Source organism: Rhinoraja longicauda, chromosome 31 (assembly GCF_053455715.1).
Source record: "Rhinoraja longicauda isolate Sanriku21f chromosome 31, sRhiLon1.1, whole genome shotgun sequence".
In the NCBI taxonomy this organism is placed as follows: Eukaryota; Metazoa; Chordata; class Chondrichthyes; order Rajiformes; family Arhynchobatidae; genus Rhinoraja; species Rhinoraja longicauda.
The window spans coordinates 27,840,788-27,868,661 of record NC_135983.1 but is presented as its reverse complement, the minus strand read 5'-3'; the positions used below and the strand labels follow the sequence as shown (position 1 = coordinate 27,868,661).

At 49.0% G+C, this 27,874-nt stretch overlaps 1 protein-coding gene across 1 annotated transcript in view; it reads left to right on the top strand.

Annotated features, from left to right (window-relative positions):
• Nucleotides 1-27,874, top strand: part of abca2 (ATP-binding cassette, sub-family A (ABC1), member 2) — a 215,080-nt gene that overhangs the window by 120,474 nt on the left and 66,732 nt on the right. Inside the window, exons 11-23 of the mRNA XM_078426040.1 lie at nucleotides 5,889-6,017; nucleotides 7,518-7,685; nucleotides 9,408-9,504; nucleotides 11,081-11,254; nucleotides 11,737-11,839; nucleotides 14,926-15,040; nucleotides 17,167-17,357; nucleotides 19,378-19,528; nucleotides 21,221-21,425; nucleotides 21,518-21,682; nucleotides 23,725-23,905; nucleotides 25,439-25,651; nucleotides 26,824-27,020. Coding sequence (XP_078282166.1) covers nucleotides 5,889-6,017; nucleotides 7,518-7,685; nucleotides 9,408-9,504; nucleotides 11,081-11,254; nucleotides 11,737-11,839; nucleotides 14,926-15,040; nucleotides 17,167-17,357; nucleotides 19,378-19,528; nucleotides 21,221-21,425; nucleotides 21,518-21,682; nucleotides 23,725-23,905; nucleotides 25,439-25,651; nucleotides 26,824-27,020 — 2,089 coding nt within the window. The remainder of the gene's footprint in view (nucleotides 1-5,888; nucleotides 6,018-7,517; nucleotides 7,686-9,407; nucleotides 9,505-11,080; nucleotides 11,255-11,736; nucleotides 11,840-14,925; nucleotides 15,041-17,166; nucleotides 17,358-19,377; nucleotides 19,529-21,220; nucleotides 21,426-21,517; nucleotides 21,683-23,724; nucleotides 23,906-25,438; nucleotides 25,652-26,823; nucleotides 27,021-27,874) is intronic.

The window sequence follows — 27,874 nt, the reverse complement described above, 5'->3', positions numbered from 1 at the left end:
TCTCGTCTCTGGCCTTTATTTCCTCTTGTTTGCTGCATCATCGATGTTCTTCATTCCTCCCCTTCCTTGGTTTGTCTGGCATTTGTATTCAATGTTTAGACTTTTGCTTACGAGTGATACAGCTTGAAAACAGGCCCTTGCCCAGACCGAACAACATGCCCCATCTACACAGGCCCTTCGGCCCAACTTGCCCAGACCGACCAACATGCCCCATCTACACTAGTCCCACCTCCCTGCGTTTGGCCCATATCCCTCCAAACCTGTCCTATCTATGTACCTGTCTAAATATTTCTTAAACGTTGGCATAGTCCCTGCCTCAACTGGCTCCTACGGCAGCCTGTTCCATACACCCACCATCCTTTGTGTGAAAAAGTTACCCCTCAGGTTCCTTTTAAATCTTTTCCCCCCTCACCTTAAACCTATGTCCTCTGTTCTTGAAGGCTTGCTTAATTTTGTGTAGTTTAGTTTAGAGATACAGCGCAGAAACAGGCCCTTCGGCCCACCAAGTCCATGCCGACCAGCGATCTCCACACATTAACACTACCCTACACACATTAGGGACAATTTTACATTTACACCAAGATAATTAACCTACAAACCCTGTACGTCTTTGGAGTGTGCGAGGAAACCGGAGCACCCAGAGAAAACCCACGCAGGTCACGGGGAAAACGTACAAACTCCGTACAGACAGCACCCTTAGTCAGGATGGTACCCGGGTCTCTGGAGCTGTGAGGCAGCAACTCTACCGCTGCGCCACCGCGCTGGCCTAGAGATAAAGGCAACACCTGAACAGGACCTTGAATCCTGGACCCTCAGATTTTTAGTTTGATGCTCCACTGACTGAGCTATCCAGGAGCTTGTTTCTTGTTCTTTAGCATAGTAATTGGAGTTGGATATGTATGATGGACACACATATTGTCTGATGGGGTTAATGTCACAACTGCAACTATTTGTTCGGCACACTACAGCTTAATGTTAGGAAATTATGTCTGAAGAAGGGTTTCAACCCGAAACGTCACCCATTCCATCTCTCCAGAGATGCTGCCTGACCTGCTGAGTTACTCCAGCATTTTGTGTCTATCTGCAGCTTAATGCTAGATGTCCCCAATGCACCTGGGCAGCTTCCTCCAGTCTAGCTTTGCATCTTATAGTTGTGCAAATGGATGTGTAACAGTTTCACAAGAAGACTTCCAGTGACAAATTAATGATTTAATAAGTGCTTTATAAAATGTAGTCGATTGATTGCATTCTTTCGTAAATGTCACCACTATGAGAAGAATAGATCGGGTAGATGCACAGAATCTCTTGCCCAGAGTAGGTTAATCGAGGACCAGAGGACATAGGTTCAAGGTGAAGGGGAAAAGATTTAATAGGAATCCGAGGGGTAACTTTTTCACACAGAGGGTGGTGGGTGTATGGAACAAGCTGCCAGAGGAGGTAATTGAGGCTGGGACTATCCCAACGTTTAAGAAACAGTTAGACAGGTACATGGATAGGACAGGTTTGGAGGGATATGGACCAAACGCAGGCAGGTGGGGTTAGTGTAGCTGGGACATGGTGGTTGGTGTGGGCAAGTTGGGCAGAAGGGCCTGTTTCCGTGCTGTATCACTCTGTGACTCTATGTCTATGTGAAAGCAAATAAATAGACAAGAACCAGGCCACGATTCCACACAGAACAAATTTCCCAGTCAGCAGGTTATGGTGAATAGGTTGTTTCCTGTTAGTCGTTAATGTGCAGAGGAATGTTAAAATAGCTTATTCAGCATTTTTCTGAGGGATTAGATCTTTGATCAAAAGAAATATTCTTTGTTTTAGGGCAGGAGATTGACAAATTTGCAAACACCCACGCAACCCCTCGCCCATCTCATTTGGTTCCTGTGGAAAAACTATCCTCACAGTTAGAAGTACAGAGAGCTGGCAGCTATTTGTGGAGAAAGGTATTCCATAGGAAGTAGTTGAAACTCAATAACAGCATGACAAAATGATTGGACAAGAAGCTAGATGCGGGAAAAATGTTCCCAATGTTGGGGGAGTCCAGAACCAGGGGCCACACACACAGTCTAAGAATAAAGGGGAGGCCATTTAAAACTGAGGTGAGAAAAAACTTTTTCACCCAGAGAGTTGTGAATTTGTGGAATTCTCTGTCACAGAGGGCAGTGGAAGCCAATTCACTGGATGAATTTAATGGAGAGTTAGATAGAGCTCTAGGGGCTAGTGGAATCAAGGGATATGGGGAGAAGGCAGGCACGGGTTACTGATTGTGGATGATCACCCATGATCATAATGAATGGCGGTGCTGGCTCGAAGGGCCGAATGGCCTCCTCCTGCACCTATTTTCTATGTTTCTATGTTTCTAAAATTCAGCACTGAGTAATCTTCCAGTAATGATCTGTATACAGTATTTAATTCAGCTTAGTTTAGTTTAGAGATACAGTATAGAAACAGACCCTTTGGCCCACCGAGTCCGTGCCGACCAGCGATCCTCGCTCACTAACACTATCCCACACACAGGGCACAATTTACATTTATACCAAGCCAATTACCATACAAACCTGCACGGCTTTGGAGTGTGGGAGGATACCGAAGATCTCGGAGAAAACCCACGCGGGTCACGGGGGGAACGTACAAACTCCGAAGGGAACACAAAATGTCGGAGTAACTCAGCGAGACAGGCAGCATCTCTGGAGAGAAGGAATGGGTGACGTTTCGGGTCGAGACCCTTCTTCAGACTGTCTATTCTACATTTTCCTCGATCCTCATTCCCTCTGATCTCTTGTTTTCACATCTTACCCTTCCATATCTCTTGTTTCCTCTTCCTTGACTCTCAGACTGAAGAAGGGTCTTGACCCGAAACGTCACCCATTCCATCTCTCCAGAGATGCTGCCTGTCCCGCTGAGTTACAGTCAGCATCCGTAGTCAGGATGGAACTCGGGTTCCTGGCGCTGTGAGGCAGCAACTCTACCGCTGCACCACCCTGATGCCAAACAATAAGCAACGCCTCAGGAATATACGTTTTATCGTTGTGCAGCAGTGCTGGCAATGAAAACATAAGTTCATAAGTGATAGGAATAGAATGAGGTCATTTGGCCCATCGTCTAATCTGCCATTCAATCATGGCTGATCTATCTCCTAACCCCATTCTCCTGCCTTCTCCCCATAACCCCCGACACCCGACTAGTGTGAAGAAGGGTCTCGACCCGAAACGTCACCCATTCCTTCTCTCCAGAGATGCTGCCTGTCCCGCTGAGTTACTCCAGCATCTTGTATCTATCTTATATATATGTATGTGCGTGTAAGTGTCTGTCTTACATATATATATATATTTAAAATATATATATATTAACACACACACCCACACACAATTACACAGATATACACACACACACAAACAATTACACAGGTATACACACACACACATACACACATTACACACACACACACACACACACACACACACACACACACACACACACACACACACACACACACACACACACACAATTACACACACACCCACACACATATGCAAATTCATACACACACACATACACATATACACATATACACACATACACACACACACACACACACACACACACACACACACACAATTACACAGATATACACACACACACACACACACACACACACACACACAAAATTACACACACACACACACACACAATTACACACACACACACAATTACACACACACACACACACACACACACACACTGTTTTATTCCAGTGTTAATCTTTCTTTAACAGAGGAAGGTTGGTGGTATTTTGCTGCCTTTACAACAGTCAGAGCTGCAGTCTGTATACACACACAGGTCTGCCTTACTTATCAGCACTCCACTTGTAATCTGTGTTGATGTGTAGAGTCCATCATAACTCATTGATGAATGGGTTACTGTGTGCGTGCTGGGCAGAGAAATGCAGAACACCTCCACCTTAAATCATGCCATTGACAGCGAATGGCTGAAGCAGCAGGGAACTGCGAACCGCTCCAAATTGTGCCATTTATCAAGGAGTGTCACAGCTCAATAAATCTGCCGCGTTACCTCCCACAACTTATATTGGAATGTATCTGTGTTATAAGTCTTCTGTGCCTGGTTAAATCGGCAGGCATTGCAGTATGTAATCAAATGTATGCTGGTTTCACTGAAGTTAGACACAAAATGGGCGCTGCAGTAGAAACGTAGGTAAAAGTGGCACTGCAGTAGAATCATAGAAAATAGGTGCAGGAGGAGGCCATTCGGCCCTTCGAGCCAGCACTGCCATTCAATATGATCATTTTTAGATTTTAGATTTAGATTCTATAGCGCGGAAACAGGCCCTTTCGGCCCACCGGGTCCGTGCCGCCCAGTGATCCCCGCACATTAACACTATCCTACACACACCAGGGACAATTTTTTATTTTATTTTTACATTTTACCCAGTCGATTAACCTACAAACCTGTACGTCTTTGGAGTGTGGGAGGAAACCGTAGATCTCGGAGAAAACCCACGCAGGTCACGGGGAGAACGTACAAACTCCATACAGACGGCGCCCGTAGTCAGGATCGAACCTGAGTCTCCGGCGCTGCATTCGCTGTAAGGCAGCAACTCTACCGCTGCGCCACCGTGCCGCTCATGGCTGATCATTCAAAATCAGTACCCCATTCCTGCTTTTCTCCCCATATCCCCTGATTCCGTTAGCGTTAAGAGCTAAATCTAACTCTCTCTTGAAAACATCCAGCGAATTGGCCTCCACTGCCTTCTGTGACAGAGAATTCCACAGATTCACAACTCTCTGGGTGAAAAGTCTCAGGGTAGAGTTGCTACCTTGCAGCGCCGGAGATCCCGACTACATATGCTGTCTGTGCGGAGTTTGTACGTTCTCCCCATGACCTGCGTGGGTTTTCTCCGAGATCTTCAGTTTTCTCCCACACTCCAAAACCGTGCAGGTTTGTAGGTTAATTGGCTTGGGTTTATATACTTGGAATAAGTGTAAATTGTCCCTAGTGTGTGTCGGCTTGTGTTAATATGTGGGGATCGCTGATCGGCGTGGACCCGATGGGCCGAAGGGCCTGTTTCCACGCTGTGTCTCTAAAACTAAAACAAATTGCTGGAGTAACGCTGTGGGTCAGGCAGCATCTCTGGAGAGAAAGAATAGGTGACGTTTCGGGTCGAGACCCTTCTTCAGTCTGAGGGGGAGTCTAGTCTTCTTCAGGGGAGAGAGAGTCTGGAGATGTGGAAAGGCAAGGTGTGAAAATGACAGATCAAAGGAGATAGTTATCAAGGAAATGTAGAATAGTTCATTGTTAGCTGAGGGGAAGGTGATAATGCAGCACATACCAACAAATGGTAGACACAGAGTGCTGGAGTAACTCAGCGGGTCAGGCAGCATCTGTGGAGAGAAGGAATGGGTGACGTTTCGGGTCGAGACCCTTCTTCAGACTGTAGCAAGTCTGTGTTAAAACGTGGTCGTAAAGTTGGAGGGCAGGAGGAATCACAAGGGAGCAGTGAAAGAGGATGTTGCTAAACTCTCGTCGAAGAGAGAAGAACTTCTTCAAAGTAGACATACCTTGAGGAGAATACGCTGTGTGTAGGAAATAAATGCAGATGCAGGTTTAAATCGAAGGCAGACACAAAATGCTGGAGTAACTCAGTGGGTCAGGCAGCATCTCTGGAGAGAAGGAATGGGTGACGTTTCGGGTCGAGACCCTTCTTCAGACCAACAAATACCTGATGGTGCCACAGGATTGCCCAGTGTAATATCTGCACCTATGTTTCTACGTTTCTATGAATGTTCTGCAGTTGCAGATTGCTTGTGATCGCTCGACTTATGCTGCAGAATGTGAGTTAACCCCTTTGCCTTCGTCTGACTTTTTTCTTTCCGCAGGCTAACGAAACATTTGCTTTTGTTGGGAACGTCACACATTACGCTAGACTCTGGCTCAACATCTCATCTGAAATCCGAACCTTTCTGGAGGAAGGCAAGCTACAGAACCGCATCAACTGGCTGCAGCAGGTATGTGCTCCCATAACCTGGGTCTGTTCATAATAGTGTAGCAAAACGCTGGTTAACATCGACGGTAGACACAAAATGCTGGAGTAACTCAGCGGGTCAGGCAGCATCTCGGGAGATGCTCTCTTCAGTCTGAAGAAGGGTCTCGACCCGATACGTCACCCATTCCTTCTCTCCCGAGATGCTGCCTGACCCGCTGAGTTACTCCAGCATTTTGCGTCTACCCCCTGTTCATAAAAGTCACGTGTTTACTAAATGGCAGGCAAGAGTCAATGCCTTCTTGCATCATTTCTGTCACTTGGTGATTGTAAACCAATGTAATCCTTTCATTAGGGTTGACCACAATTTATATGCTCAGTAGCAAACCATATATATTACCCATTTACCTCACTGGAGACCCAAAGACTATCTTTGGTAAAGTTGTAACTTGCCCTGAGAGTGTACGGTCGATGGTTAACAAGGACTCGTTGAGCTGAAGTGCCTGTTTCCCTGCTGATCTCGAAGGTTTAAAGTCTTCAACTACCATCTACCTCATTGGTGACCCTCGGACTATCTTTGCTCGGACTTTACTGGCTTTATCTTGCACTAAACGTTATTCACGTTATTCCCTTTGTGTCTGTACACTGTGGACGGCTCGATTGTAATCATGTTTGTCTTTCGGCTGGCTGGTTATCACGAAACAAAAGCTTTTCACTGTACCTCATTACACGTGACAGAAAAATTAAACTGAAACTAAACTCAAACTGAAATCTATTATTTGTTTGAACAAGTTATTGTTGGTGAAATGATTCAATTTTTTCTGACGAGGGGTGGCGAGATTTAGTTGGAGTTTCCAGTGACAGATTGCTTGTCTTAATAGTTTAGTTTATAGTCATGTGTACTGAGGTACAGTTGAGTGCTAACCAGACATAGGTTTAAGGTGAGGGGAAAAGATTTAATAGGAATCTGAGGGGTAACTTTTTCACACAGAGGGTGGTGGGTGTATGGAACGAGCTGCAGGAGGAGGTAGCTGAGGCTGGGACTATCCCAACGTTTAAGAAACTGTTAGACATGTACATGGATAGGACAGGTTTGGAGGGATATGGGTCAAACGCAGGCAGGTGGGACTAATGTAGATGGGACAGGTTGGTCGGTGTGGGCAAGTTGGGCCGAAGGGCCTGTTTCCACGCTGTATCACTCTGTGACTCTTTGACAGCCCTTGGTTACGATCGATGAACTCGCATAGAAGGCAGTGGCCGAATCACTGGATGGATTTAAAAGAGAGTAAGATAGAGCTCTAGGGGCTAGTGGAATCAAGGGATATGGGGAGAAGGCAGGCACGGGTTACTGATTGTGGATGATCACCCATGATCACAATGAATGATGGTGCTGGCTCGAAGGGCCAAATGGCCTCCACCTGCACCTATTGTCTATGTTTCTACGTTTCTAAGCGCGGTTGTATAATACCATAATTGGTGAGACCCAGCTGTTTGAGCGCTTGCTTGCTTGTGTTCTGTGTTGCAGTTCACCTCCGATTTGAAGAGGCGGCCGGAAGTGCTGAATGCCTCTGACAGCGACATCATCAGGAACTTCATCAACAGCAACTTCTCCATGCCCAACTCCAGCAGCCTGCTCCAGCAACTGGACACCATCGACAACGCCGCCTGTGGCTGGATCCAGTTCATGTCCAAGGTCAGGACACAGGCGGCCAGTACATGATAGGACACAGAGTGGTGGAGTAACTCAGCGGGTCAGGCAGCATCTGTGGAGAACATGGATAGGTGACGTTTCACAGAGTGTTGGAGTAACTCAGCGGCTCAGGCAGCATCTGTGGAATTCTCTGCCTCAGAAGGCAGTGGAAGCCAATTCCCTAATTGCATTCAAGAGAGAGCTAGATAGAGCTCTTAAGGATAGCGGAGCCAGGGGGTATGGGGAGAAGGCAGGAACGGGGTACTGATTGAGAATGATCAGCCATGATCACATTGAATGGCGGTGCTGGCTCGAAGTGCCGAATGACCTCCTCCTGCACCTATTGTCTATTGTCTATGGAACATGGATAGGTGACGTTTCACAGAGTGCTGGAGTAACTCAGTGGGTCAGGCTGCATCTCTGGAGAAAAGGAATAGGACACGTTTCAGGCCGGACACCTTCTTCAAACATTGAAGAAGGAGTTGGCTTAGTTTAGAGATACAGCGTGGGAACAGGCCCTTCGGCCCACTGAGTCCGTGCCGACCAGCGATCACCCCGCACACGAACACTATCCCACACACACTGGGGCCAAGTTAGATTTATACAAACCTGTACATCTTTGGAGAGTGGGAGGAAATCTCGAAGATCTTGGAGAAAACCCACGCAGGTCACGGGGAGAACGAACATACTCTGTTCAGACAGCACCCGTAGTAGGGTTTGAACCTGGGTCTCCAGAACTGTGAGGCAGCAGCTCTACCCGCTGCGCCACCGTGCCATCCACAGAGTCCAGGAAAGGACACAAAGTGCTGGAGTAACTCATCAGGTCAGGTAGCACTTCTGGAGAACGTGGATAGGTGTCGTTTCGGGTCGGGACCAGACTGATGTCGAAGACTCTCCTGAAGAAGTGTCTCGACCTGAAACGTCACCCATCCACGTTTCCCAGAGAAGCTGCCAGGCACTTTGAAATTCCTCAAATTCCTGAAGTAGCAAAACAAAGAATTTCACTGTGACTTGTCCTATGTAACAATAGAGTATTCATTCATTCATTCATTCATTCATTCATTCATTCATTCATTCATTCATTCATTCATTCATTCATTCATCATTCATTCATTGAGTTACCTCCGCACTTTGAGTCATATTTTTCACCTGTTGTTCTTAGAGTCAGAGAGTTTGGTCCATATCCCTCCAAACATGTACCTGTCTAACTTAAACATTGTGATAGTCCCAGCCTCATCTACCTCCTCTGGCAGCTCGTTCCATACACCCACCACCCTTTGTGTGAAAAAGCCACCTCTCAGATTCCTATTAAATCTTTTCCCCCTTCACCTTAAACCTATGTCCTCTGGTCCTTGATTCCTCTACTCTGGGCAAGAGACTCTGTGCATCCAGCCGATCTATTCCTCTTATGATTTCATACACCGCCAAAAGATCACCCCTCATCCTCCTGCGCTCTAAGGAATAGAGTCCCAGCCTGCTCAACCTCTCCCTGTAGCTCACACCCTCTAGTCCTGGCAACATCCTCGTAAATCTTCTCTGCACCCTCTCCAACTTGACAACATCATGGTGCCCAGAACTGAACACAAATTGTGGCCTCACCGACATCTGATACAGCTGCAACGTGACCTCCCAACTTCTATACTCAATACTGATGAAGGCCAATGTGCCAAAGGCCTTAGTGCCAAGCGTTCTTCTGTTGATGGTTTTTCTTCATTGTTTCCCCAGGTGAGTGTGGACATTTTTAAGGGCTTCCCCAATGAGGAGAGCATCGTGAACTACACCTTATACCAAGCGTACCATGAAAATGTCACCGTATTTGCCAGTAAGTATTTTGTTACACATGGCTATGCGCTTTGTTACAGTACATCCAGTTTAACCATGATTGTACAAGCAATGGATTATTCTTGCTTAGTTTAGTTTAGAGATACAGCGCGGAAACAGGCCCTTTCGGCCCACCGAGTCCGCGCCGACCAGCGATCCCCGCACACTAACACTATCTGAAACCCACTAGGGACAATTTTTACATTGACCAAGCCAATTAACCTACAAACCTGCACGTCTATTGTCTTTGGAGTGTGGGAGGAAACTGAAGATCTCGGAGAAAACCCACGCAGGTCACGAGGAGAACGTACAAACTCCGTACAGACGGCGCCCGTAGTCGGGATCGGACCCGGGTCTCCGGCGCTGCATTCGCTGTAAGGCAGCAACTCTACCGCTGCGCCACCGTGCCGCCCCTGTAATGTGTCCCCTGTAATGCTACATGTGCAACACTTACCCACGTAGTTTTGACTGCAACTATTTGGTTACAGAATCAGAGACCGCACAAACTAGGTTTATAGTTTAGACGTGAGATTTTAGAGATCGAGCGTGGAAACGGGCCCTTCGGCCCACCGATTCCGCACCGACCAGCGATCCCCGCACACTAGCACTATCCAACACTCACTAGGGACAATTTACAATTTTACAGAAGCCTATTGACCTACAACCCTGTACGTCTTTAGAGTGGGGGAGGAAACCGAAGGTCCCGGAGAAAACCCACGCAGGTCACGGGGAGAACGTACAAACTCCGTACAGACGGCGTCCGTAGTCAGGATGGAACCCGGGTCTCTGGCGCTGTGAGGCAGCAACTCTACCGCTGCGCCACCGTGCCATCCCTGCAGATAATATTTAGTAATTAAAAGGGGTTCTGAAATTTACTCACACCGGGTGTTCTGAGTGATGACATTTACCAAGATGACCATGGGGACTATGTGTGAAAGAATTGTCAAATAACTTGGAACAAACTACCTCCTCTGTGGCATTCTTTTGCATTATTTATCTGCGTTTTGTGTGCTCTAGATTTTAGTCCGGCTTCTAATGTCTGCCAACCAGAGAGAATTGTTTTATTAAAAATGTGGAGAATCCTGTGCCAAATAATTACATTACAAAACAATGGCGCTCATGAACACCATTCAACGTGTAAGAATGATTGAACTGACAACCAACACTTTCCTCTCATCGGCCTTGGATCATACAATTACTTCCCAGAGGTACATTAGGCTCAACCTTCCCCAGGTACCTAAGCACAGGGTTCGGCACGGTGGCGCAGCGGTAGATTTGCTGTCTTATAGCGCTTACAGCGCCAGAGACCCGGGTTCGATCCCGACTACAGGTGCTGTCTTTACGGACTATGTACAGGTTTGTAGGTTAATTGGCTTGGCATAATCGTAAATTGTCCCTTGGTGTGTATTGGGAAGTGTTCATGTGCGATTGTAATCATGTATTGTCTCTCCGCTGACTGGTTAGCACGCAACAAAAGCTTTTCACTGTACCTCGGTACACGTGACAATAAACCTAACTGGACTAACTGATGTAATGCTTACAAAAAAGTTGAAAACTATGTATGTTTCGTCCTCAAGGTGTGATATTTCAGACCAAGGAGGACGGCACTCTTCCCCCACACGTCATGTTGAAAATCCGCCAAAACTCCAGCTTTACGGAGAAGACCAATGAAATCCGACGTGCCTACTGGAGACCTGGGCCCAACACTGGAGGGAGGTTCTACTTTCTGTACGGCTTTGTCTGGATCCAAGGTGGGTCCATGGCCACGTGGTCTAGCCTTTACATCACCCGTCAGGGGAAAACGTGCTGAATGTCTAAGCATTGCAATTGCCAGCTAATGTGGAATGATGTTATTTTCATGCCACGGGGGCAGAATTAGGCCATTTGGCCCTTCAAATCTACTCTGCCATTCAATCATGGCTGATCTATCTCTCCCTCCTAACCCCATTCTCCTGCCTTCTCCCCATAACCCCTGACACCCGCACTAATCAAGAATCTATCCATAAATGCTGGAGTAACTCAGCGGGTCAGGCAGCATCTAGGAGAGAAGGAATGGGTGACGTTTACGGGTCGAGACCCTTCTTCAGACTGTCCATCAGTCCTTTGATTTGTTTCGGCATCTGCAGTTATTTACCTGCACAAGAATCTATCCATCTTCATCTTCAAAGTATCGATTGACTTGGCCTCCACAGCTGTGTGTGGCGATGTTAAGGTTAATGTTCTCTCATTACAGATATGATGGAGAGGGCCATTATCAATACGTTCGTGGGTCATGATGTGGTGGAGCCTGGAAACTATGTGCAGATGTTTCCCTACCCCTGTTACACCCGGGATGAGTAAGTATGTGTACATCCGTGGGCATATGGGTGAGACATCTTAGAAACATAGACAATAGGTGCAGGAGGAGGCCATTCGGCCCTTTGAGCCGACACCGCCATTCACTATGATCATGGCTGATCGTCCAGAATCAGTATCCGTTCCTGCTTTCTCCCCATATCCCTTGATTCCGTTAGCACCAAGAGCTAAATCTAATTCTCTCTTGAAAACATCGGCCTCCACTGCCTTCTGTGGCAGAGAATTCCACAAACTCACAACTCTCTGGGTGAAAAGGTTTTTCCTCATCTCAGTCCTAAATGGACTAAGGGGTACCTTACCTTGAGGTAGAATGGCTCAGATAGAACACAAAAGGACACAGAGTGCTGGAGTAACTCAGCGGGTCAGGCAGCATCACTGGAGAACATGGATAGGTGACGTTTCACAGAGTGCTAGAGTAACTCAGCGGGTCAGGCAGCATCTGTCAGGAACATGGATAGGTGACGTTTCACAGAGTGCTGGAGTAACTCAGCGGGTCAGGCAGCATCTCCAGAGCATACGGACAGGTGACGTTTCTGGTCGGGACCCATCTTTAGACTGATTGTAGTGGGGTGAGGTGGGGGTTAGAGGAGAGAAATCTAGAGGAGAGGAGGGGAAGGACAAAGCCTCTGGCAAGTGATAGGTGGATGCAGGTGGGGTGGGGGGAGGTTGATGATCGGCAGATGGTTGAACAAAGGCCAGAGATGAAAACACAGAATTTGTGAAATTGGTGGGAATTGTGAAGCCAGAGGAAGGGATACAGGAGGAATGGGTGGGGTGGGGGGGGGGAGGGGGGGGGGGTGAAGGGGGTGAGATGGCCTGTTTCCATGCTGTGTCCCTGACACTCAGAAGGAACACCATGTGTATTGTCATTGCCTTCTGCAGGCACCACAATAGTCATAAAGTGAAACAGTGTGGAAACAGGCCCTTCGGCCCACCTTGCCCACACCGGCCAACATGTCCCACCGACACTAGTCCCACATGCCACCGTTTGGTCCATATCCCTCCAAACCTGTCCTATCCATGTACCTGTCTGTTTCTTAAACGTTAGGATAGTCCCTGCCTCAACTGCCTCCGCTGGCAGCTCGTTCCATACACCCACCACACTTTGTGTGAAAAGGTTACCCCTCAGATTCCTATTAAATCTTCTCCCCTTCACCTTGAACCTATGTCCTCTGGTTCTCGATTCCCCTACTCTGGGCAAGAGACTCTGTGCGTCTACCCGATCTATTCCTGTCGTGATTTTGTACACCTCAATGCGATCACCCCTCATCCTCCTGCGCTCCAAGGAATAGAGTCCCATAGTCCTACAATGAATAAAATGAGAAGATTGGTTGATATTATTGATTATATAGAGGTTGCAAAAGAATGGTTTTTATCATGTTAAGGGCTTCACGGTGGCGCAGCAGTAGAGTTGCTGCCTCCTCACAGCGCCAGAGACCCGGGTTCGATCCCGACCACGGGTGCTGTCTGTACGGAGTTTGTACGTTCTCCCCGTGACCTGCGTGGGTTTTCTCCGCGATCTACTGTTTCCTCCCACACTCCAAAGACGTACAGGTTTGTAGGTTAATTGGCTTGGAATCAATGTAAAAAATTGTCCCTAGTGTGCTTAGGATGTGTTAGTGCGCGGGAATCGCTGGTCAGTGCGGACCCGGTGGGCCGAAGGGCCTCTTTCCGTGCTGTATGTCTGAAACTAAAACTAAAAAACAGACCTAAACCTTTCTCCTGAGATGTGAGGTGCTCTGATGGAAAGGCAGGAGGAAAGTATTCGGCAGGTTTTGTGCGCCTGCTTATGAATCTCTTGGAACCAATCTGAGAAAGTCTGAAAGCCTCAAATACAGTAATCTTGCTCTATTTCACTTTAACCTATTTTAGCAACCTTCCAACAGTACAATTCAAATAAACTGTGTCGTTCACAAAACCCCAAGGAACAGTTTGAAAGCTGTATCAACGTGCTGTGAGTGCAATTGCTTATGATAACCACAGTTTAGTTTAGTTTAGTTTAGTTCAGAGACACAGCGCTAATGTTGCCAACTGTCCCGTATTAGCCAGGACATCCCGTATTCTGGGCTAAATTTGTTTGTCCCGTACTGGACCGCCCTTGTCCCGTATTAGGCCCGGGGGCCGCTGTAGGCCCGGACACTGTAGGCCCGGACGCTGTAGGCCCGGACACTGTAGGCCCGGACACTGTAGGCCCGGACACTGTAAGCCCGGATGGTGTAGGCCCGGACACTGTAGGCCCGGACACTGTAGGCCCGGACACTGTAAGCCCGGACACTGTAGACCCGGACACTGTAGGCCGGGACAGTGTAGGCTAACGGAGTGTGTTCGGGGAGCAGGGCCGAGTGTGTTCGCCTAACGGAGGTTGCGTAGTAACCCGCCTCCCGGCCCGGGCGGCCACCATTGGTGGAGCGGGAGCACGTGGCCGCTGGCTGGGTGAGGTCACGTGGGGCGCGGGGCGGTGACGTCACCCTTTGTCCCGTATTTGGAACCCCTATACAGCGCGGAAATCAGGCCCTTCGGCCCACTATATCCACTTGGCATGTACCGCCTTCTGTAGCAAAGAATTGCCCAGATTCACCACTCTCTGACTAAAGTTATCCCATCCTACACAGAGGGTCAATTTACAGAGGGCCAATTAACCTACAAACCTGCACGTCTCTGGAGTGTGGGAGGAAACCGGTGCACCTGGAGAAAACCCACGCAGGTCACGGGGAGAACGTGCAAACTCCGTACAGACAGCGCCCGTAGTCGGGATCGAACCCGGGTCTCTGGCGCTGTGAGGCAGCACCTCTATCGCTGTTCTCATGTTCTTGCTTGACAATTGATTTGGTTGACAAATTGATATTTACTGGACGCATTGAAAAGTTGCCATAGATGTTTCTAAAGAACGTTAAGTTTAGTTTAGAGATACAGCGTTGAAACAGGCCCTTCGGCCCACCGAGTCTGCGCCGACCAGCGATCCACGCACACTAACACTATCCTACACACACACTAGGGACGATTTTACGTTGATACCAAGTAGTAAAGTGTAGTTCTAATGAGAAATATTGCGTTCCCTTTCCTCCAGCTTCCTGTTTGTGATAGAGCACATGATGCCTCTCTGCATGGTTATATCCTGGGTCTACTCTGTCGCGATGATGATACAGCACATAGTCGCTGAGAAGGAACACAGACTCAAAGAGGTGAGTGGAGTCGACTTGTGTCATGCAGTTTATTGTCATGTGGACTGGTGTACAGTGAAAAGCTTTTGTGTTTGACAAGAGTCATCTCCCCGAGACCTGGGTGGGTTTTCTCCGGGTGCTCCGGTTCCCACCCAAGTTATTATCTTTACCGGAGCCAATTAACCTACAAACCTGTACGGATTTGGAGTGCGGGAGGAAACCGGAGCACCCGGAGAAAACCCACGGGGAGAACGTACAAAATACGTTTGTAGATTAATTGGCTTCTGTAAAATTGTAAAATTATCCCTAGTGTGTAGGATAGTGTCACAGGGAGAAACTTGCAAACTCCGTACAGGCAGCGCCTGAGGTCAGGATCGAACCCGTGTCCCTGGCGCTGTGAGGCAGCAACTCTACCACTGCCCCTCTCACCCTATCAGCCCTCTCTACTAGGTTCTCGCAGCAGAATTGGGCCATTCGGCCCATCGAGACTACTCCGCCATTCAATCATGGCTGATCTATCTCTCCCGCTCAACCCCATTCTCCTGCCTTCTCCCCATAACCCCTGACACCCGCACTAATCAAAGACCCTCGCCCGGCCTTCAGTCTTCACGCCCCGGGGGAATACCTCCCGCTGTTGACCTTGAGGGCAAGACCTCCCAAGACCCAAGACCCCCTTGTGTAGGAAGGAACTGCAGATGCTGGTTTAAAATCGAAGACAGACACAAAATGCTGGAGTAACTCAGCGGGACAGGCAGCATCTCTGGAGAGAAGGAATGGGTGACGTTTCAGGTCGAGACCATTCTTCCGACTGATCAGTCTGAAGAAGGGTCTTGGCTCGAAACGTCACCCATTCCTTCTCTCCAAACTAGCTGGACAAATTGATTGGAACAGCACACCAGAATAAAACCACATCTGCCATTCCTCAGTCTTTTACTCCTGTCTATGGCTGACTTCAACTAACTCAACGACAATAAAAATAATGTGCTGCATTAGTTAAGTCCAAGTCCACGTAATTTATTAGTGTCATTCTGAGCAATACTTTTTCTGAAGAAGACACAAAATGCTGGAGTAACTCAGCGGGGCAGGTAACATCTCTGGAGCGAAGGAATGGGTGACGTTTCAGGCCGAGACCCTTCTTCAGGCCCTTGTTTGTTCTTACTGGCCAGCGTGTCAGAAGTTACTGGCTAGATCACCAAAATTATCTGTCCCTATACCTCCTCCCTCGACTCTGTCCAGAGACCCCGACAGTCATTTCAGGTTCGGCAGAGGTTCACTTGCACCTCCTCCAACCTCATCTACTGTATCCGTTGTTCAAGATATGGACTCTTATTCATCGGCGAGACCCAACGCAGACTGGGCGATCGTTTCGCTGAGCACCTTCGCTCAGCCCACGTGAACCTACCTGATCTCCCGGTTGCTGGACACGTTAATTCTCCTTCCCTTTCTGTCCTTGGTCTCCTCCATTGTCAGAGTGAGGCTAAACGCAAATTTGAGGAACAGCATCTCATATTTCGCTTGGGCAGCTCACAGCCCAGTGGTATGAATATTGAATCTTTGCACATCTTTCATTCATTGTTCTTTATCTCTCCACATCACCGTCCATATCTCTCGTTTCCCTTATCCCTAACTAAGTCTGCACAGATGCTGCCTGACCCGCTGAGCTACTCCAGCACTCTGTGAAACGTCACCTATCCATGTTCTCCAGAGATGCTGCCTGACCCACTGAGTTACTCCAGCACTCTGTGAAACGTCACCTATCCATGTTCTCCAGAGATGCTGCCTGACCCGCTGAGTTACTCCAGCACTCTTTGAAACGTCACCTATCCATGTTCTCCAGAGATGCTGCCTGACCCGCTGAGTTACTCCAGCACTCTGTGAAACGTCACCTATCCATGTTCTCCACAGATGCTGCCTGACCCGCTGAGTTACTCCAGCACTCTGTGAAACGTCACCTATCCATGTTCTCCAGAGATGCTGCCTGACCCGCTGAGTTACTCCAGCACTCTTTGAAACGTCACCTATCCATGTTCTCCAGAGATGCTGCCTGACCCGTTGAGTTACTCCAGCTCTATGTGTCTTATCGTACCAAAATGTTATTTGTCTCCAGATGACTTGATCATCTCCCGATTGTTTTCTGCCTCTTGTAGGTGATGAAGATGATGGGGTTGAATAATGCCGTGCACTGGGTGGCCTGGTTCATCACGGGCTTCGTTCAGCTCTCCATTTCAGTCACTGCACTGACAGGCATCCTCAAATATGGCAAAGTCCTGATGCACAGCGATCCCTTCATCATCTGGCTGTTCCTGACCATCTATGCCATCGCCACCATCATGTTCTGGTGAGTTAAGTTGCTGTTCGTTATAAATCCAATTGCAGATGTTTCTACCAGTGGGAGAGTCGATAGCTTAGAGATATAGCGCGGAAACAGGCCCTTCGGCACACCGAGTCCTCAACGCCCAGCGATCCCCGCACACCAACACTGTCCCACACCCACTAGGGACGATTTTTACATTTATACCAATGCCAATTAACCTACAAACCTGCACGTCTTAGGAGAGTGGGAGGAAACTGAAGATCTCGGAGAAAACCCACGCAGGTCACGGGGAGAAGGTACAAACTCTGTACAGACGGCGCACGTAGTCGGGATCGAATCCGGGTCCCTGGTGCTGTGAGGCAGCAACTCTATAGCTGCGCCACCGTGCAATCGTGTCGATAGGGCTTTTACTGTCACGTACATTCATTAAGACAGTGACTTTCTTTTCCTTGCAAGCAGTCCAGTAGAGTATCGCCATACCCCCGATCCTTGATTAGCAAGTATACAGGAATAGTCTACCGAGCCGCATGCAGGAGGTGCCTTGTTCAAAGCCCAAGCTCTGGTTCTTATGAGCGGTGCCTGTATCAGGCGAGTCCCAGGCTGTTGCAGGCCTCTGAGACCAGAGACAGTTTTTTCCCAGCTGTTATCAGGCAACTGAACCATCCTACCACAACCAGAGAGCAGTGCTGAACTACCGTCTACCTCATTGGTGACCCTCGGGCTATGTGGCTCAGAGCTTCTTGCACCCATTTGCACTAATTCCACTTCATGGCACATGTTCCACCGGGTGGCGCCGTCAGCAATAGCCGTCCCGCCAACGGCCTGTCTGTTTTTTCGTCCTTTTGTTATTTTTAGTGTGTTTAAAAGTCTGTGGAAATGTTCTCTGATTTGTTTTATGTGGGGGTGGGGGTGGTGGGAAACTTTGTTCTCAATCTCTTACCTTGTCGGAGATACGATTGTTTTCCGGATGGTATCTCCGGTCGCTCTGCTGCCTAACATCATGGAGCTGGCGGCCTTGCCCGTGACTGACTTTGAGCCCCACCGCGGGGCGTGGACTTGCCATTGGAGCCTGCGATCCCTTGCCTGGGATCGGCGCTCCAACTTTGTGTGTTCTGTTGTTTGTTATTGGTGTGAATGTACGGCAAATGAAATTTTCCATATGTTGCAAAGCATACTTGGCTAATAAAGTATGATTATGATTCATCTTCCACTTATTACTGTCAACATCCCCTCTTCCACTTCCCCCGACTACACCTTGCGGTAGCAGCCGTTTACAACGAACGATTTGCCACTTACTGCCCACAAGGTGTGGGTTTCCAAGGTGCCACTTGCAGTGTGGTGAGCACCCTAGCTCTGAGGAGAGAGCTGGCCGATCGATCGGCTCGCTGCAGCAGCAGATCATTAAGATGTGATTACCTTCGCTGTTTCATCTCCTGCTGACGTGGAGGGTCTGACATTTTTGGTTTCCTGATGTCAATGCTGAATAAATAAGCGACAGCCTTCACTCAAAGTCACCTTGTTTTCGATTTCCCTGCCATTAAAATTATATTTATGAATACCACTGACCTGCTAAAGTGGCTAGACAGACACAAAATGCTGGAGTGGCTCAGCGGGACAGGCAGTATCTCTGGAGAGAAGGAACGGGTGACGTTTCGGATCGAGCCCCTTAGACAAATTGTTTGAAACAGCATGAATGGCCTAATTCCTACTCCTATTACTTATGACTTTGATCCTCTAGATCTTCGAAGAGTTTGAAGGACATATATAGAAACATTGGAAATAGGTGCAGGAGGAGGCCATTCAGCCCTTCGAGCCAGCACCGCCATTCATTGTGATCATGGCTGATCATCCAAAATCAGTACCCCGTTCCTGCTTTCTCCCCATATCCAAAGAGCTATATCTAACTCTTGAAAACGTCCAGTGAGTTGGCCTCCACTGCCTTGCCCGGCAGAGAATTCCACAGATTGACAACTCTCTGGGTGACTCTCTGAGTCGATGGAAGGGAGGTTGGCCTGTACTGATTTTGTTCTTTGACCTGTTGCAGTTTCCTGATCTCTGTGGTCTACTCCAAGGCAAAGCTGGCCTCAGCGTGTGGTGGGATCATATACTTCCTCAGCTATGTTCCCTACATGTATGTCGCTATCCGTGAAGAGGTGGCTCACGATAGGATCACGGCTTTTGAGAAGTGCATTGCGGTAGGAACTTTTACGAACGTGTTATTATTTATCGCCATGTTTTACCGAATGGGTTTCACAAAATGTCTGCACTAAAATAGTGGTTTGAGTTTAATGTGGTAGAAGGAACTGTAGATGCCTGTTGAAACTGAAGATAGACACATAAAAGCTGGAGTAACTCAGCGGGACAGGCAGCATCTCTGGAGGGAATGATGGGTGACGTTTCGGGACCCTTCTTCAGACTGAGAGTCAGGGAAACAAGAGGTGTAGATGGCTTCTATCTGTGGTTTTAGTTTAGTTTAGAGATACAGTGCGATAATGGACCCTTCGGCCAACCAAGTCTGCTCCGACCTGCAATCCCAGTACGCTAGAACTCCTACACACACTAGGGACAGTTTACAATTTAAAACAAATCGAAGCCAATTAACCTAGAAACCTGCACGTCTTTGGAGTGTGGGAGGAAACCAGAGCTCCCGGAGAAACCCCATGCAGGTCACGGGGAGAACGTGCAAACTCCAGACAGACAGCACCCGTAGTTAGGATTGAACCGGGGTTTCTGGTGTCGTGAGGCAACCACTCTACCGCTGCGCCATCTTTAACCAAACAAAATATATGAAGTAGATACGTAGTCACCTTCCATTAATGTAGGTGAAGACTAATACAAGACTGGAGCGACTAGGCTTGTATACACTGGAATTTAGAAGGATGAGAGGGGATCTTATCGAAACGTATAAGATTATTAAGGGGTTGGACACGTTAGAGGCAGGAAACATGTTCCCAATGTTGGGGGAGTCCAGGACAAGGGGCCACAGTTTAAGAATAAGGGGTAGGCCATTTAGAATGGAGATGAGGAAAAACTTTTTCAGTCAGAGAGTTGTAAATCTGTGGAATTCTCTGCCTCAGAAGGCAGTGGAGGCCAATTCTCTGAATGAATTCAAGAGAGAGCTAGATAGAGCTCTTAAGGATAGCAGAGTCAGGGGGTATGGGGAGAAGGCAGGAACGGGGTACTGATTGTGAATGATCAGCCATGATCACAATGAATGGTGGTTTTGGCTCGAAGGGCCGAATGGCCTACTCCTGCACCTATTGTCTATTGTCTAAACTAATAATTCAGAATCCACTTGTACTACTTTTAAAATGATATATTATCCAAGATAATATTTTTGCCCGGTGAATTTCATTGTTGCTCGTAACAGTTGAAGACGAGTGGGAGAGTCTTGGATCAGAGGTCACAGCCTCAGAATAAAAGGAAGAACCTTTAGCAAGGAGATGAGGAGGAATTTCTTTGGTCAGAGGGTGGTGAATGTGCGAACTTCATTGCCCCGAGAGACCAAGTCAATAGATATTTTTAAGGTGGCGATTGATAGATTCTTGATTAAATACGGATGTCAGGGGTTATGGGGGGAAGTAGGAAAATTGGGTTTGAGAAAGAAAGATAGATCAGCTATGATTGAATGGCGGAGTAGACTTGACCCTTCGGCCAGTTCATTGGCTATATTTAAGAGGGAGTTAGATGTGGCCCTAGGGATCAGTGGGTATGGAGAGAAGGCAGGTATGGGATACTGAGTTGGATGATCAGTCATGATCATATTGAATGGCAGTGCAGGCTCGAAGTGCCGAATGGCCTACTCCTGCACCTATTGTCTATGTTTCTATGCTGGGTGGAATGGGTATGAACACTATGAGCAGTAATGTTGCACTTTTCACTTCCAGTCGCTCATGTCCACCACTGCCTTTGGCCTTGGCTCCAAATACTTTGCCCTGTACGAGGTGTCAGGAGTTGGCATTCAGTGGCATACCTTAAACCAGTCGCCGGTGGAGGGAGATGACTTCAACCTGCTGCTGTCCATGGTCATGTTGATTGTAGACGCCACTGTGTACGGCGTGCTGACCTGGTACATCGAGGCTGTTCATCCAGGTGAGACCTCCCCTGCCTACCGCACAGCACGCCAGCATTGTGTGCCTGTCTCATGTGTAACCCATCTCTCCGTTCCTTCCCCTTCTACCCAGGGATGTACGGACTTCCCAGGCCATGGTACTTTCCTTTCCAGAGGTCCTACTGGTTGGGCAACGGGCGGATTGAGACGTGGGAGTGGAGCTGGCCGTGGGACAAGAGCAGCAGGCTCAGTATCATGGAGGATGACCAAGCCTGTGCCATGGAGAGCAGGAGGCTGGGTAACACCACCATCCCTGTAACAGTGCTTCACTGTCAGAACGTGTCCAGCTGCTCACAGTGTGACAACATACTGATAGAGTCATACAGTGTGGAAACAGGCCCTTCGGCCCAACTCGCCCACACCGGCCAACAATGCCCCAGCTACCCTAGTCCCACTTGCCTGCGCTTGGTCCATATCCCTCCAAACCTGTCCTATCCATGTACTTGGGACTATCCCATCTTAAGCGATGGGATAGTCCCAGCCTCAACTACCTCCTCTGGCAGCTCGTTCCATACACCCACCACCCTCTGTGTGAAAAAGTCACCCCTCGGATTCCATTAAAATCTTTTCCCCTTCACCTTGAACCTTTGTCCTCTGGTCCTCAATTCCCCTACTCTGGGCAAGAGACTCTGTGCGTCTACCGATCTGTTCCTCTCGTGATTTTGTACACCTCCCCTCATCCTCCTGCGCTCCAATGAATAGAGTCCCGGCCTACTTAACCTCTCCCTGTAGCTCACACACCTGATGTAGTGTGGACGATGCCATAGAGTGATACAGTGTGGAAACAGGCCCTTCGGCCCAACTTGCCCACACCGGCCAACAATGTTCCAGCTACACTAGTCAAGTTAAAGAAAACCTTGGGCGGAGTGACGGAATCGAGGAAGGTGTGAGATAAATGCCTCATTGAGAGTTCTAAAAACACTTCAAGCTGTTGCCTCACGGCACCAGCGACCTGAGTTCGAGCCCGACCTCGGGTCCTGTCTATGTGGAGTTTGCAGGTTCTACTGTGACTGCATGTGTTCGCTCCAATGCTCCAGTTACCTCCAATTCCTTCAACGCGTCTGTCGGTTTACAGGCCACTGTAAATTGTCCCCCGAGTGGCAGAATCTGGGTAACTAGTTGAGAACGTGAGGAGGATAAAAATGGGATTAATGGCAGACTAGTGTAAATGTGTGGGGGATGGTCGGTGCTGACCTGGTGGGCTGAAGGGGCTGCTTCTACACTGTATCTCACTATGGACTTAATAGCCGGTTATTTGAAGTTCAATATGAGTTTATAATGGAGTCGGGGTCAGGAAGAGGGTTCCGGAGTTGTACGGTTGATTAGTACAGGTGTCAGGGGTTACGGGGAGAAGGCAGGAGAACGTGGTTGAGAGGGAGAGATAGATCAGCCATGATTGAACGGCGGAGTAGAATCAATAGGCCGAATGGCCTAATTCTGCACCTAGAGCTTATGATATCTTATGAAGTTTTATGGAGGAATTTCTTTAGTCAGGGGCTGGTGAATCTGTGGAACTCATTGCCACAGATGGCTGTGGAGGCCAAATGATTGGGTATTGGTGGTAAGCGGAGATTGGTGGATTCTTGATTAGTGCGGATGTCAAAGGTTTACGGGGAGAAGGCAGGAGAATGGGGTCGAGAGGGAAAGATATATCAGCCATGATTGAATGGCGGAGTACACACGATCGGTCGGCCAAACCGATCCAGATTCTACCCCAATAACACGTTAACATATGAACATACAATCTGCTCATATTTTTCTGAATCTGCTATTTAGTTCTTTTAATCATAAACTTCTTTGTTGATTATTTATTTTATCTTGTAACGAATGCCTTTGTAAATGATATTGGTTGATGTGGCCATTCATAAGGGACTTTATTGTAAATTTCATGAATGGTGAGATTAGTTGCATGACCATCCCTGGTTGGTGTCGTGGAATGAGTGTAATTGCTTGTCCTTAAGTAGTTAAGCGATAGGAGCAGAATTGGAACATCCGCTAAAGAAGGTGAGAGCCCATGGTATTGAAGGGCTGGTAGCAGCCTGGGTAGTAGGTTGGCTGGGTGGCAGTAAAGTGGCAAGCTCCGTTAGGCAACGCCCGGGCTTCCTGGACCTAGACTGTCCTGAGCTAAAATGTGGCAATACCGTGGGCTATCATCTTCTTTAGCCAATGGCCGGCGGAGTTCCGCGGGGGTCGGTGCTGGGGCCGCTGTTCTTCTTCACGTTGTGTACCACATCACGTTGCCCCTGCTTGCTGGCGGTTTACTGTCCTATCCCTCAACAGAGGAGACGAGGGGGATTGAAGAGGAGCCGAGCCACTTGCCGTTGGTGGTGTGCATCGACAAGCTGACCAAGGTCTACAAGACGGGCAAGAAGCTGGCTTTGAACAAGCTCAGCCTGAACCTGCACGAGAACCAGGTGGTGTCCTTCCTGGGCCACAACGGCGCGGGGAAGACCACCACAATGTGAGTCGGCAGCCGTGAAGCTTTCCACCTCTGTGTCGTGTGCAAGGTCACCACTTGCTCCAGCAACCACTGGAGTGTCATTCCAAATAAATCAGAATTAGGACCAAAAAAACTCATTGACACACAGAGCAGCTTCGACAATTTCAAGGTCATAAGTGAGAGGAGCAGAATTAGGCCATTCGGCCCATCAAGTCTACTACGCCATTCAATCATGGCCGATCTATTTCTCCCTCCTAACCCCACTCTCCTGCCTTCTCCCCATAACCCCCTGACACCCTCACTAATCAAGAATCTGTCCATCTCCACCTTAAAAATATCCACTGACTTGGCCCCCACAGATTCACCACCCTCTAAAGAAACTCCTCCTTTCTAAAGGAAGGTCCTTTAATTCAGAGTCTATAGCCTCTGGTCCGAGACTCTAGCACTACTGGAAACATCCTCTCCACATTAAAAGCCGGATGTCTAAAGCAGAACGTGTTTTGCCGACATTCCGGACTGGGACTCGCCACATTCCGATTCCAAGGAGGCCGTGTAGAAGCCGGGCGGGGAAGCCTGACTAGGCGGATGGGGCCTCGGTGGCTCCGGTGGGGCCTGGGTAGCGGGGGTGGGGCCTCGGTGGCTCAGGTGGGGCCTTGGTGGGGCCTGGGTGGCGGGGGTGGGGCCTGGGTGGTGGGGATGGGGCAGGGGTGGGGCCTGGGTGGCGGGGGTGGGGCCTTGGAGGCTCCGGTGGGGCCTGGGTGGCGGGGGTGGGGCCTCGGTGGGGCCTGGGTGGCGGGGGTGGGGCCTGGGTGGCGGGGGTGGGGCCTGGGTGGCGGGGGTGGGGCCTTGGAGGCTCCGGTGGGGCCTGGGTGGCGGGGGTGGGGCCTGGGTGGGGCCTGGGTGGCGGGGGTGGGGCCTGGGTGGCGGGGGTGGGGCCTGGGTGGCGGGGGTGGGGCCTGGGTGGCAGGGGTGGGGCCTCGATGGGGCCTGGGTGGTGAGGGTGGAGCCTCGCTGGTCGACCCGTGGTCAGCGATCGATGAGGGAACCACCGTGGGGGAAAGAGGGAAGAACACAGGAGGACCCGGTGTGGGGGTACTTTGTAACTTTGTTGGCGCCCTTTACGTGGCAACTGTTTGCATTCCTTGGGCATGCAAGCAAAGAATTCCACTGTGCCTTGCAACACTTTTAGTTTTAGAGATACAGCGCAGAAACAGGCCCTTTCCGGCCCACCGGGTCCGCTCCGACCAGCGATCCCCACACACTAACACTATCCTACACCCACTAGTGACAATTTTTACATTTACCAAGCTAATTAACCTACAAACCTGTATGTCTTTGGAGTGTGGGAGAAAACCCACGCAGGTCACGGGGAGAACGTACAAGCTCCGTACATGCAGCGCCCATAGTCGGGATGGAACCCGGGTCTCCGGCGCTGCATTCGCTGTAAGGCGGCAACTCTACCACCGTGCCACCATATGACAACGTGTGACAATAGAGTAAAGCATTCCATTCCATTGCATTCCATTAATGGACGTTTTCACGTTGATGTTCCAGGTCCATCCTGACGGGATTGTTCCCACCCTCGGCGGGCTCGGCCACCATCTATGGGCACGACATCCGGACGGAAATGGATGAAATCAGGAAAAACCTGGGCATGTGTCCGCAGCACAACGTGCTGTTTGATAAACTGACCGTGGAGGAACACCTGTGGTTTTACTCTCGCCTCAAGGGCATGGCAGAGGATGAGATCCGCAAAGAAATGGACAAGTAAGCTTCATTGCCGACCAAACTCAACTGGGAAACAAGGGCCTGCACATGCCGGTCCACAGAAAGACAGACGCAGAGTGCTGGAGTAACTCAGCGGGTCAGGCAGCATCTCTGGAGAACACGGATAGGTGACGTTTCACAGAGTGCTGGAGTAACTCAGCGGGTCAGGCAGCATCTCTGGAGAACACGGATAGGTGACGTTTCGGGTCGGGACCCTTCTTCAGACTGATTGTGGCGGGGAGAGAGGATTGGAAAGAAATCTGGAAGAGAGGAAGGGCAGGACAAAGCCTGGCAGGTGATAGGTTGATCAGGGGCGGCACAGTGGCACAGCGGTAGAACTGCTGCCTTAGCGGCAGAGACCCTGGTTCGATCATGACTTTGTCTTGCTCAGTCCGCCTAGACCTACCTGATCTCCCGGTTGCCCAACACTTTAACTCCCCCTCCCACTCCCAATCTGACCTTTCTGTCCTGGGCCTCCTCCATTGTCAGAATGAGGCTCAGTGCAAATTGGAGGAACAGCATCTCATATTTCACTTGGGCAGCTCGCACCCCAGCGGTGTGAACATTGACTTCTCTAACTACAGGTAGCCCTTGCTTCCCCTCTCTCTCCATCCCCTCCCCCTTCCTAGTTCTCCGACCAGTCTGACTGCCTCCGCCTACATTTTATCTCTGTCCCGCCCACTCCCCCTGGCATCAGTCTGAAGAAGGGTTTAAATCGAAGGTGGACACAAAATGCTGGAGTAACTCAGCGGGACAGGCAGTATTTCTGGAGAGAAGGAACGGGCGACGTTTCAGGTCAAGATCAAACTCCTCAGTCTAAAGAAGGGTCTCGACCGAAACGTCACCCATTCTTTCCCTCCAGAGATGCTGCCTGACCCGCTGAGTTACTCCAGCATTCTCTGACTATTCCTTGGAGCGCAGTAGGATCTTATGAAGGTGCACAAAATCATGGGTGACGTTTTCAATCGAGACTTTCGCTGAGTTACCCCAGCATTTTGTGTCTATCCTCGGTTTAAACCAGCATCTGCAGTTGATTCCCACACACTTTCTCTTGCCCTTCTTAAGACTCTGTGTTATCCTTGTGTTTACAAACTAAAAAAGTAGATGTATGCGTTGGTAGGCGTCTAGAGTCGTATGTTTGGTGGTTTCTACATTTTTGTGTTTGTGTTTAGAATGATTGAAGACCTGGAGTTGTCCAACAAGAGGCACTTCCTGGTGCAAACCTTGTCGGGGGGAATGAAGCGCAAACTGTCCGTGGCCATTGCGTTTGTCGGTGGATCCAAAGCCATAATTCTGGACGAACCAACAGCAGGTGTTGACCCCTACGCCCGGCGAGCCATCTGGGACCTGATCCTGAAATACAAACAAGGTACGTCAGTGTGTCAGAAGGAAACGCAGATGCTGCTTTACGCCCAAGAGAGACACATTCATGTGTAGGAACGAAAACTGCAGACACTGGTTTAAATCGAAGGTGGACACAAAATGCCGGAGCAACTCAGCGGGTCATGCAGCATCTCTGGAGAGAAGGAATTGGCGACGTTTCAGGTCAAGATCAAACTCCTCAGTCTAAAGAAAGGTCTCGACCGAAACGTCACCCATTCCTTCTCTCCAGAGATGCTGCCTGACCCGTTGAGTTACTCCAGCATTTTGTGTCTACCTTTGAGACATTAATGTTTTGTGTTATGAGTTATTTGTGGCTGGTATTTATTTATTGTCCATGTGTCAGTGGGATTGTTAGTAAGTTTGAGTTAATAAGAGAGAGTCTCATCTCAGTCACTCCCTCTTCTCCCCTCTCCCATCAGGCAAGAGATACAGAAGGGCGTGCAGCGTAGGTTTACTAGGTTAATTCCCGGAATGGCGGGACTGTCGTATGTTGAAAGACTGGAGCGACTAGGCTTGTATACACTGGAATTTAGAAGGATGAGAGGAGATCTTATCGAAACGTATAAGATTATTAAGGGGTTGGACACGTTAGAGGCAGGAAACATGTTCCCAATGTTGGGGGAGTCCAGAACAAGGGGCCACAGTTTAAGAATAAGGGGTAGGCCATTTAGAACTGAGATGAGGAAAAACTTTTTCAGTCAGAGAGTTGTGAATCTGTGGAATTCTCTGCCTCAGAAGGCAGTGGAGGCCAATTCTCTGAATGCATTCAAGAGAGAGCTAGATAGAGCTCTTAAGGATAGCGGAGTCAGGAGGTATGGGGAGAAGGCAGGAACAGGGTAC